Source organism: Salvelinus alpinus, chromosome 29 (genome assembly GCF_045679555.1).
Source record: "Salvelinus alpinus chromosome 29, SLU_Salpinus.1, whole genome shotgun sequence".
Classification (NCBI taxonomy): Eukaryota; Metazoa; Chordata; class Actinopteri; order Salmoniformes; family Salmonidae; genus Salvelinus; species Salvelinus alpinus.
The window spans coordinates 18,359,976-18,373,053 of record NC_092114.1 but is presented as its reverse complement, the minus strand read 5'-3'; the positions used below and the strand labels follow the sequence as shown (position 1 = coordinate 18,373,053).

The 13,078-nt window shown below is 41.7% G+C and overlaps 1 protein-coding gene across 3 annotated transcripts in view; it reads right to left on the bottom strand.

The window, feature by feature from the left end:
• LOC139559195 (collagen alpha-1(XVI) chain-like) overlaps nucleotides 1-13,078 on the bottom strand; it is a 136,322-nt gene that overhangs the window by 54,363 nt on the left and 68,881 nt on the right. For all 3 annotated transcript variants that reach the window (XM_071374972.1, XM_071374969.1, XM_071374973.1), the window contains exons 29-33: nucleotides 9,463-9,498; nucleotides 8,988-9,095; nucleotides 3,954-4,076; nucleotides 3,772-3,825; nucleotides 2,864-2,905 (exon numbers count right to left, since the gene is read on the bottom strand). In XM_071374972.1, coding sequence (XP_071231073.1) covers nucleotides 2,864-2,905; nucleotides 3,772-3,825; nucleotides 3,954-4,076; nucleotides 8,988-9,095; nucleotides 9,463-9,498 — 363 coding nt within the window. The remainder of the gene's footprint in view (nucleotides 1-2,863; nucleotides 2,906-3,771; nucleotides 3,826-3,953; nucleotides 4,077-8,987; nucleotides 9,096-9,462; nucleotides 9,499-13,078) is intronic.

Here is a 13,078-nt window from a genome sequence, read left to right as displayed (position 1 = left end):
TCCAGAAGGAATGTTAATGTGTTGATCCAGAAGGAATGTTAATGTGTCGATCCAGAAGGAATGTTAATGTGTCGATCCAGAAGGAATGTTAATGTGTTGATCCAGAAGGAATGTTAATGTGTTGGTCCAGAAGGAATGTTAATGTGTCGATCCAGAAGGAATGTTAATGTGTTGGTCCAGTAGGAATGTTAATGTGTTGAAGGAATGTTAATGTGTCGATCCAAGAGGAATGTTAATGTGTCGATCCAGAAGGAATGTTAATGTGTTGATCCAGAAGGAATGTTAATGTGTCGATCGAAGAGGAATGTTAATGTGTCGATCCAGAAGGAATGTTAATGTGTCGATCCAGAAGGAATGTTAATGTGTTGGTCCAGAAGGAATTCCAGAGCAAAACCCAGGATAGGAGAAGGAATGGACCAGTATATTCCAGGGATAGGAGATTTACAGCCAAATGATCCCAAACGTTCAAAAAGATGGGAAAGTGGATACCTCAACTAAACCACGTGAAGAAGACTCTGTCTCTTCTATTAAACCAAGTGAAGAAGACTCTGTCTGTTCTACTAAACCAAGTGAAGAAGACTCTGTCTATTCTACTAAACCAAGTGAAGAAGACTCTGTCTGTTCTACTAAACCAAGTGAAGAAGACTCTGTCTGTTCTACTAAACCAAGTGAAGAAGACTGTCTGTTCTACTAAACCAAGTGAAGAAGACTCTGTCTGTTCTATTAAACCAAGTGAAGAAGACTCTGTCTGTTCTACTAAACCAAGTGAAGAAGACTCTGTCTGTTCTACTAAACCAAGTGAAGAAGACTGTCTGTTCTACTAAACCAAGTGAAGAAGACTCTGTCTGTTCTACTAAACCAAGTGAAGAAGACTCTGTCTGTTCTACTAAACCAAGTGAAGAAGACTGTCTGTTCTATTAAACCAAGTGAAGAAGACTCTGTCTGTTCTACTAAACCAAGTGAAGAAGACTGTCTGTTCTATTAAACCACGTGAAGAAGACTGTCTGTTCTACTAAACCAAGTGAAGAAGACTGTCTGTTCTACTAAACCAAGTGAAGAAGACTGTCTGTTCTACTAAACCAAGTGAAGAAGACTCTGTCTGTTCTACTAAACCAAGTGAAGAAGACTCTGTCTGTTCTACTAAACCAAGTGAAGAAGACTGTCTGTTCTATTAAACCAAGTGAAGAAGACTCTGTCTGTTCTACTAAACCAAGTGAAGAAGACTGTCTGTTCTACTAAACCAAGTGAAGAAGACTGTCTGTTCTACTAAACCAAGTGAAGAAGACTCTGTCTGTTCTACTAAACCAAGTGAAGAAGACTCTGTCTGTTCTACTAAACCAAGTGAAGAAGACTGTCTGTTCTATTAAACCAAGTGAAGAAGACTCTGTCTGTTCTACTAAACCAAGTGAAGAAGACTGTCTGTTCTATTAAACCAAGTGAAGAAGACTCTGTCTGTTCTATTAAACCAAGTGAAGAAGACTCTGTCTGTTCTACTAAACCAAGTGAAGAAGACTGTCTGTTCTATTAAACCACGTGAAGAAGACTCTGTCTGTTCTACTAAACCAAGTGAAGAAGACTCTGTCTGTTCTACTAAACCAAGTGAAGAAGACTGTCTGTTCTATTAAACCACGTGAAGAAGACTCTGTCTGTTCTACTAAACCAAGTGAAGAAGACTGTCTGTTCTATTAAACCAAGTGAAGAAGAATGTCTATTCTACTAAACCAAGTGAAGAAGACTGTCTGTTCTACTAAACCAAGTGAAGAAGACTCTGTCTGTTCTATTAAACCAAGTGAAGAAGAATGTCTATTCTACTAAACCAAGTGAAGAAGACTGTCTGTTCTACTAAACCAAGTGAAGAAGACTCTGTCTGTTCTATTAAACCAAGTGAAGAAGACTGTCTCTTCTACTAAACCAAGTGAAGAAGACTCTGTCTCTTCTACTAAACCAAGTGAAGAAGACTCTGTCTCTTCTACTAAACCAAGTGAAGAAGACTCTGTCTGTTCTACTAAACCACGTGAAGATGACTCTGTCTGTTCTATTAAACCAAGTGAAGAAGAATGTCTCTTCTACTAAACCAAGTGAAGAAGACTCTGTCTGTTCTATTAAACCAAGTGAAGAAGACTCTGTCTGTTCTATTAAACCAAGTGAAGAAGAATGTCTCTTCTACTAAACCAAGTGAAGAAGACTCTGTCTGTTCTATTAAACCAAGTGAAGAAGAATGTCTCTTCTACTAAACCAAGTGAAGAAGACTGTCTGTTCTACTAAACCAAGTGAAGAAGACTCTGTCTGTTCTATTAAACCAAGTGAAGAAGACTGTCTCTTCTACTAAACCAAGTGAAGAAGACTCTGTCTCTTCTACTAAACCAAGTGAAGAAGACTCTGTCTGTTCTATTAAACCAAGTGAAGAAGACTCTGTCTGTTCTACTAAACCAAGTGAAGAAGAATGTCTCTTCTACTAAACCAAGTGAAGAAGACTCTGTCTGTTTTATTAAACCAAGTGAAGAAGAATGTCTCTTCTACTAAACCAAGTGAAGAAGACTGTCTGTTTTATTAAACCAAGTGAAGAAGACTGTCTCTTCTACTAAACCAAGTGAAGAAGACTCTGTCTGTTCTACTATCTATATTGAACAGTGTGAGAAACAATTCATGGTATGAAACTGGAAGTACCGAAAACAGAAAACATCAGGACACATTTGGCCAAAACGAATTTAAAGGAAAAGTTCACCCACAATAACAAGAGGCTACCTGGACCAACTAAATAGCCAACATATGAGTTGACAAGTGTTCTAGCTGAATAGACAACAGCCAAGGTAAGGGTATTAGTAATTTGAGCGACCCATCTCCTCAGTGAATATGTTCTTACCTGAGGTCCTGCGAGGCCCACCCCTTCAACTCCTGGGTCACCCTACAGGGGGCAGCACAGACACACACACTGAGTCAGTTACTGATGACCTACAACATCTCACCAACCCTCACAGACACACACACTGAGTCATTTACTGATGACCTACAACACCTCACCAACCCTCACAGACACACACACTGAGTCATTTACTGATGACCTACAACACCTCACCAACCCTCACAGACACACACACTGAGTCAGTTACTGATGAACTACAACACCTCCCCAACCCTCACAGACACACACACTGAGTCATTTACTGATGAACTACAACACCTCCCCAACCCTCACAGACACACACACTGAGTCAGTTACTGATGACATACAACACCTCACCAACCCTCACAGACACACACACTGAGTCAGTTACTGATGACCTACAACACCTCCCCAACCCTCACAGACACACACACTGAGTCATTTACTGATGACCTACAACACCTCACCAACCCTCACAGACACACACACTGAGTCATTTACTGATGAACTACAACACCTCCCCAACCCTCACAGACACACACACTGAGTCAGTTACTGATGACATACAACACCTCCCCAACCCTCACAGACACACACACTGAGTCATTTACTGATGAACTACAACACCTCCCCAACCCTCACAGACACACACACTGAGTCATTTACTGATGAACTACAACACCTCCCCAACCCTCACAGACACACACACTGAGTCATTTACTGATGACCTACAACACCTCACCAACCCTCACAGACACACACACTGAGTCAGTTACTGATGACCTACAACACCTCCCCAACCCTCACAGACACACACACTGAGTCAGTTACTGATGACCTACAACACCTCCCCAACCCTCACAGACACACACATCAACATGTCCTACCTGGCTTCCTTTAGGTCCAACAGGCCCCTGAACACCGGGAAGCCCTGCTTTACCCTGGTACATGGAGAGAGAGAGAGAGAGCGAGAGAGAAGATATTATATTTTAGCATGCATATGAATAGTACGCACACCTAAACAAAAAAAAGTGATACACCAGGGTCAAATTGAGACAGACAGACTCACGTGTTTCCCTGCTGTTCCCTCTCCTGGGGATCCGGGGTCGCCCCTCTCTCCCTTGGCTCCCTGCACCCCACCTACACTGACCTGCCCCCCAGAGACAGTCGCACAGCTCTCACACGCATCTCCCTGGTGAAGGATACAACAATAGTCAGAAAGAGAGAGAAATGTCAGCGTCTAAATTCTTATCATTTAGCAGACACTCTTATCCAGAGCGAGTTACAGTAGTGAGTGCATACATTTTTCATACGTTTTTTTCATACTGATCCTCTGTGAGAATCAAACCCACAACCCTGGTGTCACAAGCACCATGCTCTACCAAATGAGCTACACGGGACTAGTTAGTTAGTTGATTAGTTAGATAGTTAGTGAATTAGTTTGTTACATAGTAAGTTAGTGATGATGGGTTCTAAACTTGATCTCTGAAATATCCTCACTCATGTTACTGAGGGAGAGAGGGGAATGCAGAACATTTACATTCTGTCTGAACATGATATTGTTAGACATCAGGTATCCTTTGGAAAGGAGAAGGGCCACGGTCTGGTACAAGTCAACTGTACAGCCGTGATTTGGGAAGGAGTAAGGAATTTGGGCCAAGGTCAGGTCAGATGAAGTGAGAGAGAACAGGCATCACTAAAGTTCTGTATAGCAACAGAGATGTATTGGCTGTCCAGATGTGTAAGGAGGCGACTCAGCATAGGAGGAAGGTTTAACACCAGTGCTTGTGTAAATATGTTTTCGTCTTATGCAGCTGTGTGACCCAGTGGGTGAATAAACTTGATGTGAGCTTTACTAGTTGTCCGTGAGTTTTTATTCTGTTTATTTAGTGCCTAATAGTTCACTGCGATTTATAGTCGAACTGGAGGGTCAGAATCAGTGGAGAAGCAACCAGCACAAAAAACAAGGTAGGCACAGTTTCTACACCTGTTACCACTCATTCTGACATCTTGGGGAGATGAGAGTCGTAAGCTGAACCAATTATAGGATACGGACCTAGAAAACCTGACATTATTCAGTAGTCCCATGGTATTACGACCGGTCGTAGATAAAAGGTAAGTCCTGAACAGGGTAGTCCCTGTGGAGGGTAAATCCCGGAAGGGTAAGTCCCGAAGCAAGAAGATATTTAAACGTTGTGTGAACATGATTTGTTTGTATTAGCAGTAGCAATAAGGAGAGAGGTTGGTTTATGCACTATTGGGATGGGGAACCATGACATAATCGTGGTAATATGTGTTGTAATATGAGTCACTGACGTGATCTTCCTGTCTCCCGACTACTCCTGTCTCAGCCTCCAGTATTTATGCTGCAGTAGTTTATGTGTCAGGGGGCTAGGATCAGTCTCTTATATCTGGAGTATTTCTCCTGTCTTATCCGGTGTCATGTGTGAATTTAAGTATGCTCCCTCTAACTCTCTCTCTCTTTTCTCTCTTCTCTCGGAGGACCTGAGCCCTAAGACCATGCCTAAGACTACCTGGCCTAATGACTCCTTGCTGTCCCCAGTCCACCTGCTGCCCACAGTCCACCCCAGTCCACCTGCTGTCCCCAGTCCACCTGCTGTCCCCAGTCCACCTGCTGTCCCCAGTCCACCTGCTGCCGCTCTTTTCAACTGTTCTACCTGCGGCTATTGAACCCTGACCTGTTCACCGGACGTACTACCTTGTCCCGGACCAGCTGATTTCGACTCTCTAGCTCACCTGCTGTCTCTAACTCTGAATGATCGGCTATGAAAAGCCAACTGACATTTATTCCTGAGGTGCTGACCTGTTGCACCCTCTACATCCACTGTGATTATTATTATTTGACCCTGCTGGTCATCTATGAACGTTTGAACATCTTGGCCATGTTCTGTTATAATCTCCACCCGGCACAGCCAGAAGAGGACGGGCCACCCCTCAGAGCCTGGTTCCTCGCTAGGTTTCTTCCTAGGTTCCTGCCTTTCTAGGGAGTTTTTCCTAGCCACCGTGCTTCTACATCTGCATTGCTTGCTGTTTGGGGTTTTAGGCTGGGTTTCTGTATAGCACTTTGTGACATGGGCTGATGTAAAAAGGGCTTTATGAATACATTTGATTGATTGATTGATTGTTGTCAACAACAGTGATATTTGATGCGTAACATTGGTATCAGACTTTAGGTCAGCCGCATTCTCCAGTAGTAAATTGGCAAGTGCGTCAGTATTGGTTCTAATACAAGGTATCAGGTGCTGTGACCAATTACAAGGCACAAATACCATAACTATTCTCCGGGGAAGTGGGTATCACTACCTTGGAAAATAGTTAATAGAAGGCGTGTATTAGAGCCGTTGGGGAGGAAATAATAATATGAAATGGCGACCGGCAGACCTGATTCTCCCTGTAAAGTAGGACTAGAGGAAGAAACGTTTTAAAAAGCCATAGAGGTGCCGAAAGAAGTGCAGAAGCATTCTACCAAATCGACTTGAATATGGGAACATTTTTGCAAACTGGATAAAATTGGTCAGCGTTTCCCTGCTGACGGAAAATTCCAATCTAATAAAGAATTCAGAGATGCAATTGTGACATGGCTCAATGACATAAAATTAAAATAAAAGCTTAAAAGCTTGGCTGGAAAAATAGCTGTGTTTTTCTGTGATTTTGCGGTGACCTAACAATCGTTTGTGGTGCTTTCGCTGAAAAGCCTATTTGAAATTGGACACTTTGGTGGGATTAACAACAAGATTACCTTTAAAATGGTATAAGATACATGTATGTTTGAGGAATTTTAATTATGAGATTTCTGTTGTTTGAATTTGGCGCCCTGCACTTTCACTGGCTGTTGTCATTTCATCCCGTTAACGGGATTGCAGCCATAATTAAGGCTACCGCACGTGTATATCGGGTGGCTAGGGAGGAAGAAGGAGATGGGGAGCGAAGTGAAAATGACATGACTTGGGAACACCTCTTGGAACCTGTGGCCAGACAGGGGAAGACTGGGTGAAACCATAAGTTTTTTTTAGGGCCTTCATTTTTGTGGAGCCCAGCAGAAAAATATCCTTAAGGCATAGAGTCAGGCGAAGAGAGAGTGGGAATCGTCTTGTTATCAAACTTCAGTTTGTCTTTGCATATATAATTATGTATAGCTTAACACATTAATAATGCTCGCTATGTTGTGTGTTTCTTTTTTGCTTTTTAAGTCTTGTGCTATCACTCTCTTAGGAACCCGAAGGAGGAAATGGAGGAAGTCAAAAGCTCCAGCTGAAATGTCATTATCAGTTATCAGACGAGAGATGGAAATAAGAGTGTGCATGGTGTAATTATAGATCGGAGGCCTTAAGTCTCCGAGGTGTAAACCTAATATTCAACTGTGAATGTTAATCATGTTTTATTTTTTTGTTCATGTTTTATTTATTATTTTCTTATTATTATTATCATAATTTTCTTTGTTTATTTATAAGCAATTTCAAAGTCTATATAATGTTGAACAGTTAATGTTCAAAAGGGTGGACTGATGGGTTCTAAACTTGATCTCTAAAATATCCTCACTCATGTTACTGAGGGAGAAAGGGGAATGCAGAACATTTACATTCTGTCTGAACATGATATTGTTAGACATCAGGTATCCTTTGGAGAGGAGAAGGGCCACAGTCTGGTACAAGTCAACTGTACAGCTGTGATTTGGGAAGGAGTGAGGAATTTGGGCCAAGGTCAGGTCAGATGAAGTGAGAGAGAACAGGCATCACTAAAGTTCTGTATAGCAACAGAGATGTATTGGCTGTCCAGATGTGTAAGTAGGCGACTCAGCATAGGAGGAAGGTTTAACACCAGTGCTTGTGTAAATATGTTTTCGTCTTATGCAGCTGTGTGACCCAGTCGGTGAATAAACTTGGTTTGAGCTTTACTAGTCATCCGTGAGTTTTTACTCTGTTTATTTAGAATCTAACAGTGACTTAGTGAAATAGATATATAGATAGATAAATAGAATATATATATATATATATATATATATAGAGAAATAAGGATATGTTAGGGCTGGGCGATATGGCCAAAATCTCATATCCCGATATAGGTAATTTCATATCCCAATATAGGTAATTTCATATCCCGATAACGATACATATCACAATATACAACATTTCTGTAAATTCAATGAATAAATAGTTTATTTAAAATGACAACATGTAAAGGCCTATTTCTTATTACATTTTGAATTATACTCAACAAATAAAAGGTATTGTCACGAATACTACCGAAGGTGGCTCCCCTTCCCGTTCGGGTGGCGCTCGGCGGTCGTCGTCGCCGGTCTACTAGCTGCCACCGATCCCTTTTTCCTTTTCGTTTATGTCTGTCTAATTGTTTTCACCTGTTCCTTGTTGGGGTTTTGGGAGGTGTACTATTTAGTTTCGTTTCGCCAGCTAGTGTTTGTGCGGGCTTATTGGTTGTCATTGTACGTAGGAGGTGTATCATTGATTTTGGGTTTTTCGCTGTCCAGTTTATTTAACAGTGGTCTTTGGGTTGTGTTTGCGCCTGTGTTTTGGCGTCACCCATTTTTGTACCTGTTTTCCTGTTGACTGTGGACATTAAAGCGTTTGTTCCCGTGAAACTTCTGCTCTCTGCGCCTGACTCCACAGCCATCATTCTCCTGACGTTACAGGTATTTAAATGATGCACCTTGGGTCAAGTGTTAGCACCAACTCACGAAACCCCCATTTCTCGACTGTCACGTTCACTCTCCTCCATGTTTATTTGTGTTGCAAATTTCCTTCCACACAGCACGTGGAAGAATGCAAAGCGACGTCCAATTGACGAAAAATATTGCCGTAAAGAGTGTGAATTGCGACACAACAAAATAAACGAAAGAGCATAATGTGAAGCGATAGATGTTTTTCTATCGTCACACGAAATATATCGTCATATCGCCCAGCCTTAGGATACGTTATAAGATACTTTGACAGATGTGGGAGATCGACAGATAAACAACCAGACAGACAGCCAACCAGACAGAGGGCCAGCCAGTCCAGCTACACAGCCAGACAGCCAGACTGACTGACGCATTGATAGGTTGGTTGGTTGGTTGGGTGTTCCATACCTTCTCTCCTTTCAGTCCAGTTAGTCCATTCCGACCAGGCTCTCCAGGCAGGCCCGGGGTTCCATGGGTTCCGGCCAATCCTTGGTCTCCTTGCTCACCCTGGTCTCCCTAGCAACAGAGACACATGATGTTGTCATTAAAAACAATGCATTGTAATCAAAAACATGGATCTGGTCTGTGACTCGTACTTAAACATTCATAAATGAAGATTGATTTAACAACAGTCCAGGATAATAATTCAAGGTTACTGATTACAATGCACAAAGCTTCATCAAATTATTATTAGTCTGAATTAAACAAGTACCTTAACCCAGTAATAGGTTTAATCTGGGTTTGTGATACCAGAGTGTTTGAAAGTAGTTTTGTTTAAGACTACCAAGAAACACTCTGTGTGACCCTGATTTAACCCACTGCAGTAAAAGGTTATTGCTATTCAGAGACTTTTATAAAGAGCAACCTGACATAAAGAACTGACCTTCTCTCCCCTTAGACCATCAAGACCTGGCACACCCTGTGTAAAGAGACAGGAGAAGACAGAAAGAGAGTGAGAGTGGTACCCACCTATAATAGCACACACACACACACACACACACACACACACACACACACACACACACACACACACACACACACACACACACACACACACACACACACACACACACACACACACACACACACACACACACACACACACACACACACACACACACACACACACACACACACCTGTTCAAGGCTCTACCTATTCAGGTATAAAGCCCTGACAAAGTGCTAACCACTGAGGCACACACTATGTAATTAAGCAGTGTGAAACAGTAGTTTACCATGTAAATGAGATGTATAGTTCACTTTGGCGTATTCTGTGTTAGGTGGGGGATTACCTGCACACAGTTGAAGTCGGAAGTTTACATACACTTCGGTTGGAGTCATTAAAACTCATTTTTCAACCACTCCACAAATTTCTTGTTAACAAACTATAGTTTTGGGAAGTCGGTTAGGACATCTACTGTGTGCATGACACAAGTAATTTTTCCAACAATAGTTTACGGACAGATTATTTCACTTATAATTAGCTGTGTCACAATTCCAGTGGATCAGAAGTTTACATACACTAAGTTGACTGTGCCTTTAAACAACTTGGAAAATTCCAGAAAACTTTATATCATGGCTTTAGAAGCTTCTGATAGGCTAATTGACATCATTTGAGTAAATTGGAGGTGTACCTGTGGATGTATTTCAAGGCCTACCGTCAAACTCAGTGCCTCTTTGCTTGACATCATGGGAAAATCAAAAGAAATCAGCCAAGACCTCAGAAAAAAAAGTATAGACCTCCACAAGTCTGGTTCATCCTTGGGAGCTATTTCCAAATGCCTGAAGGTACCACGTTCATCTGTACAAACAATAGTACGCAAGTATAAACACCAATGGACCACGCAGCCGTCATACCGCTCAGGAAGGAGACACATTCTGTCTCCTAGAGATGAACGTACTTTGGTGTGAAAAGTCCAAATCAATCACAGAACAGCAAAGGACCTTGTGAAGATGCTGGAGGAAACAGGTACAAAAGTATCTATATCCACAGTAAAACGAGTCCTATATCGACATAACCTGAAAGGCCGCTCAGCAAGGAACAAGCCACCGTTCCAAAACCGCCATAAAAAAGCCAGACTACGGTTTGCAACTGCACATGGGGACAAAGATGGTACTTTTTGGAGAAATGTCCTCTGGTCTGATGAAACAAAAATAGAACTGTTTGGCCATAATGACCATCGTTATGTTTGGAGGAAAAAGGGGGAGGCTTGCAAGCTGAAGAACACCATCCCATCCGTGAAGCACGGGGGTGGCAGTATTATGTTGTGGGGGTGCTTTGCTGCAGGAGGGTCTGGTGGACTTCACAAAATAGATGGCATCATGAGGAATGGAAAATTATGTGGATATATTGAAGCAGCATCTCAAGACATCAGTCAGGAAGTTAAACCTTGGTCGCAAATGGGTCTTCCAAATGGACAATGACCCCAAGCACACTTCCAAAGTTGTGGCAAAATGGCATAAGGACAACAAAGTCAAGGTATTGGAGTGGCCATCACAAAGCCCTGACCTCAATCCCATAGAAAATTTGTGGGCAGAACTGAAAAAGCATGTGCGAGCAAGGAGGCCTACAATCGTGACTCAGTTACACCAGCTCTGTCAGGAGGAATGGGACAAAATTCACCCAACTTATTGTGGGAAGCTTGTGGAAGGCTACCCAAAACGTGTGACCCAAGATAAACAATTTAAAGGCAATGCTACCAAATACTAATTGAGTGTATGTAAACTTCTGACCCACTGGGAATGTGATGAAAGAAATAAAATATTAAATAAATAATTCTCTCTACTATTATTCTGACATTTCACATTCTTCAAATAAAGTGGTGATCCTAACTGACCTAAGACAGGGAATTTTTACTAGAATTAAATGTCAGGAATTGTGAAAAACTGAGTTTAAATATATTTGGCTAAGGTGTATGTAAACTTCCGACTTCAACTGTATGTCATAACCTGGCTGTTCCAATATTGAAGATATAATGGTTACTCCTTTAAAAGTTTTGAGCTTATACCGCGGGACTTAGAGGTACCCAGCGTCACGGCTTCATTGCTCCAGACCACCACAAGGGGGAGTTAGAGCACTCATTATGCATTTGGTCCCAAGGTTTTTATTTGACCTATCATATCGAGTGGTTCCAATGACGAATTTGACATCCCTGGTGACTTCAGCAAAGATGGCTGACAAAACAGTACGGGGAAGCAAATGTATGTAGTTATAACGTCATAACGAGTCAAGCAAAACATTTACAATTGAGAGGAATATGTTAGTTAATGTAGAGACAAAAGATTGTGCATATTTTTTTGTCATAAAGATAATTGACTAAAATCCCTATTTAGCAAAAAAATATTCAGCCATATCCAATACCAGGTGTATCAAACTCAACATTCTAGCCCGAAGTCCAGCACGTTATCGACAGTGCCCAAATATATTAATTGGGGTTGGGGCCGATTGCGGCTAAAAACACTTTATCAATTGGAATATTTAACATGGAAAGGGGAACAAGTATTATTATTAGTTTTTCACAAGCTAGCAGGATGGGCTATTAGCTGAACAATAGACTATTAAACCTTTAATAAAGAATTGTCTAATAGCCGAGCTAGATGGGACCCCCTTCCCCGACTTGCAACAAATCATTTTCAGGACCATCTAGAAAAAGCAGAGGAGATGCGCAATAGGTTTCTAAGAAGAGGCTATTCTCCACAATGTGTGGATGAAGCTCTTCATTTGGCATTGAGTGAAACACGAGATGAACTGCTAAAATACCCGCTAAAGCTACAGAACACTCCGTAATGTTCACAACCACATGTAATGTTCACAACCACATATACGTAGTGAAAAGTGGGAGATGCGGTCAAGAAACACTGGCATGTTATATTTACGCGATAAATTGGTTCATGCCAACTGCCAGCCACAAAAGAAAATCAGCCAGGCTCTTTTACGCCTTTTTCCAAATGGTAGCTATAAATGCAGAGGATGCGCACAGTGCAACAATATGACGAAGTGTGAATATTTCTGCTACCCACATACAGGAAAACAGTTCCAAATAAATGACATTATTACGTGCTCCACCACCCATGTTATCTACATTATTACGTGCTCCACCACCCATGTTATCTACATTATTACGTGCTCCACCACCCATGTTATCTACATTATTACGTGCTCCACCACCCATGTTATCTACATTATTACGTGTTCCACCACCCATGTTATCTACATTATTACGTGTTCCACCACCCATGTTATCTACATTATTACGTGTTCCACCACCCATGTTATCTACATTATTACGTGCCCCACCACCCATGTTATCTACATTATTACGTGTTCCACCACCCATGTTATCTACATTATTACGTGTTCCACCACCCATGTTATCTACATTATTACGTGCTCCACCACCCATGTTATCTACATTATTACGTGCTCCACCACCCATGTTATCTACATTATTACGTGTTCCACCACCCATGTTATCTACATTATTACGTGCCCCACCACC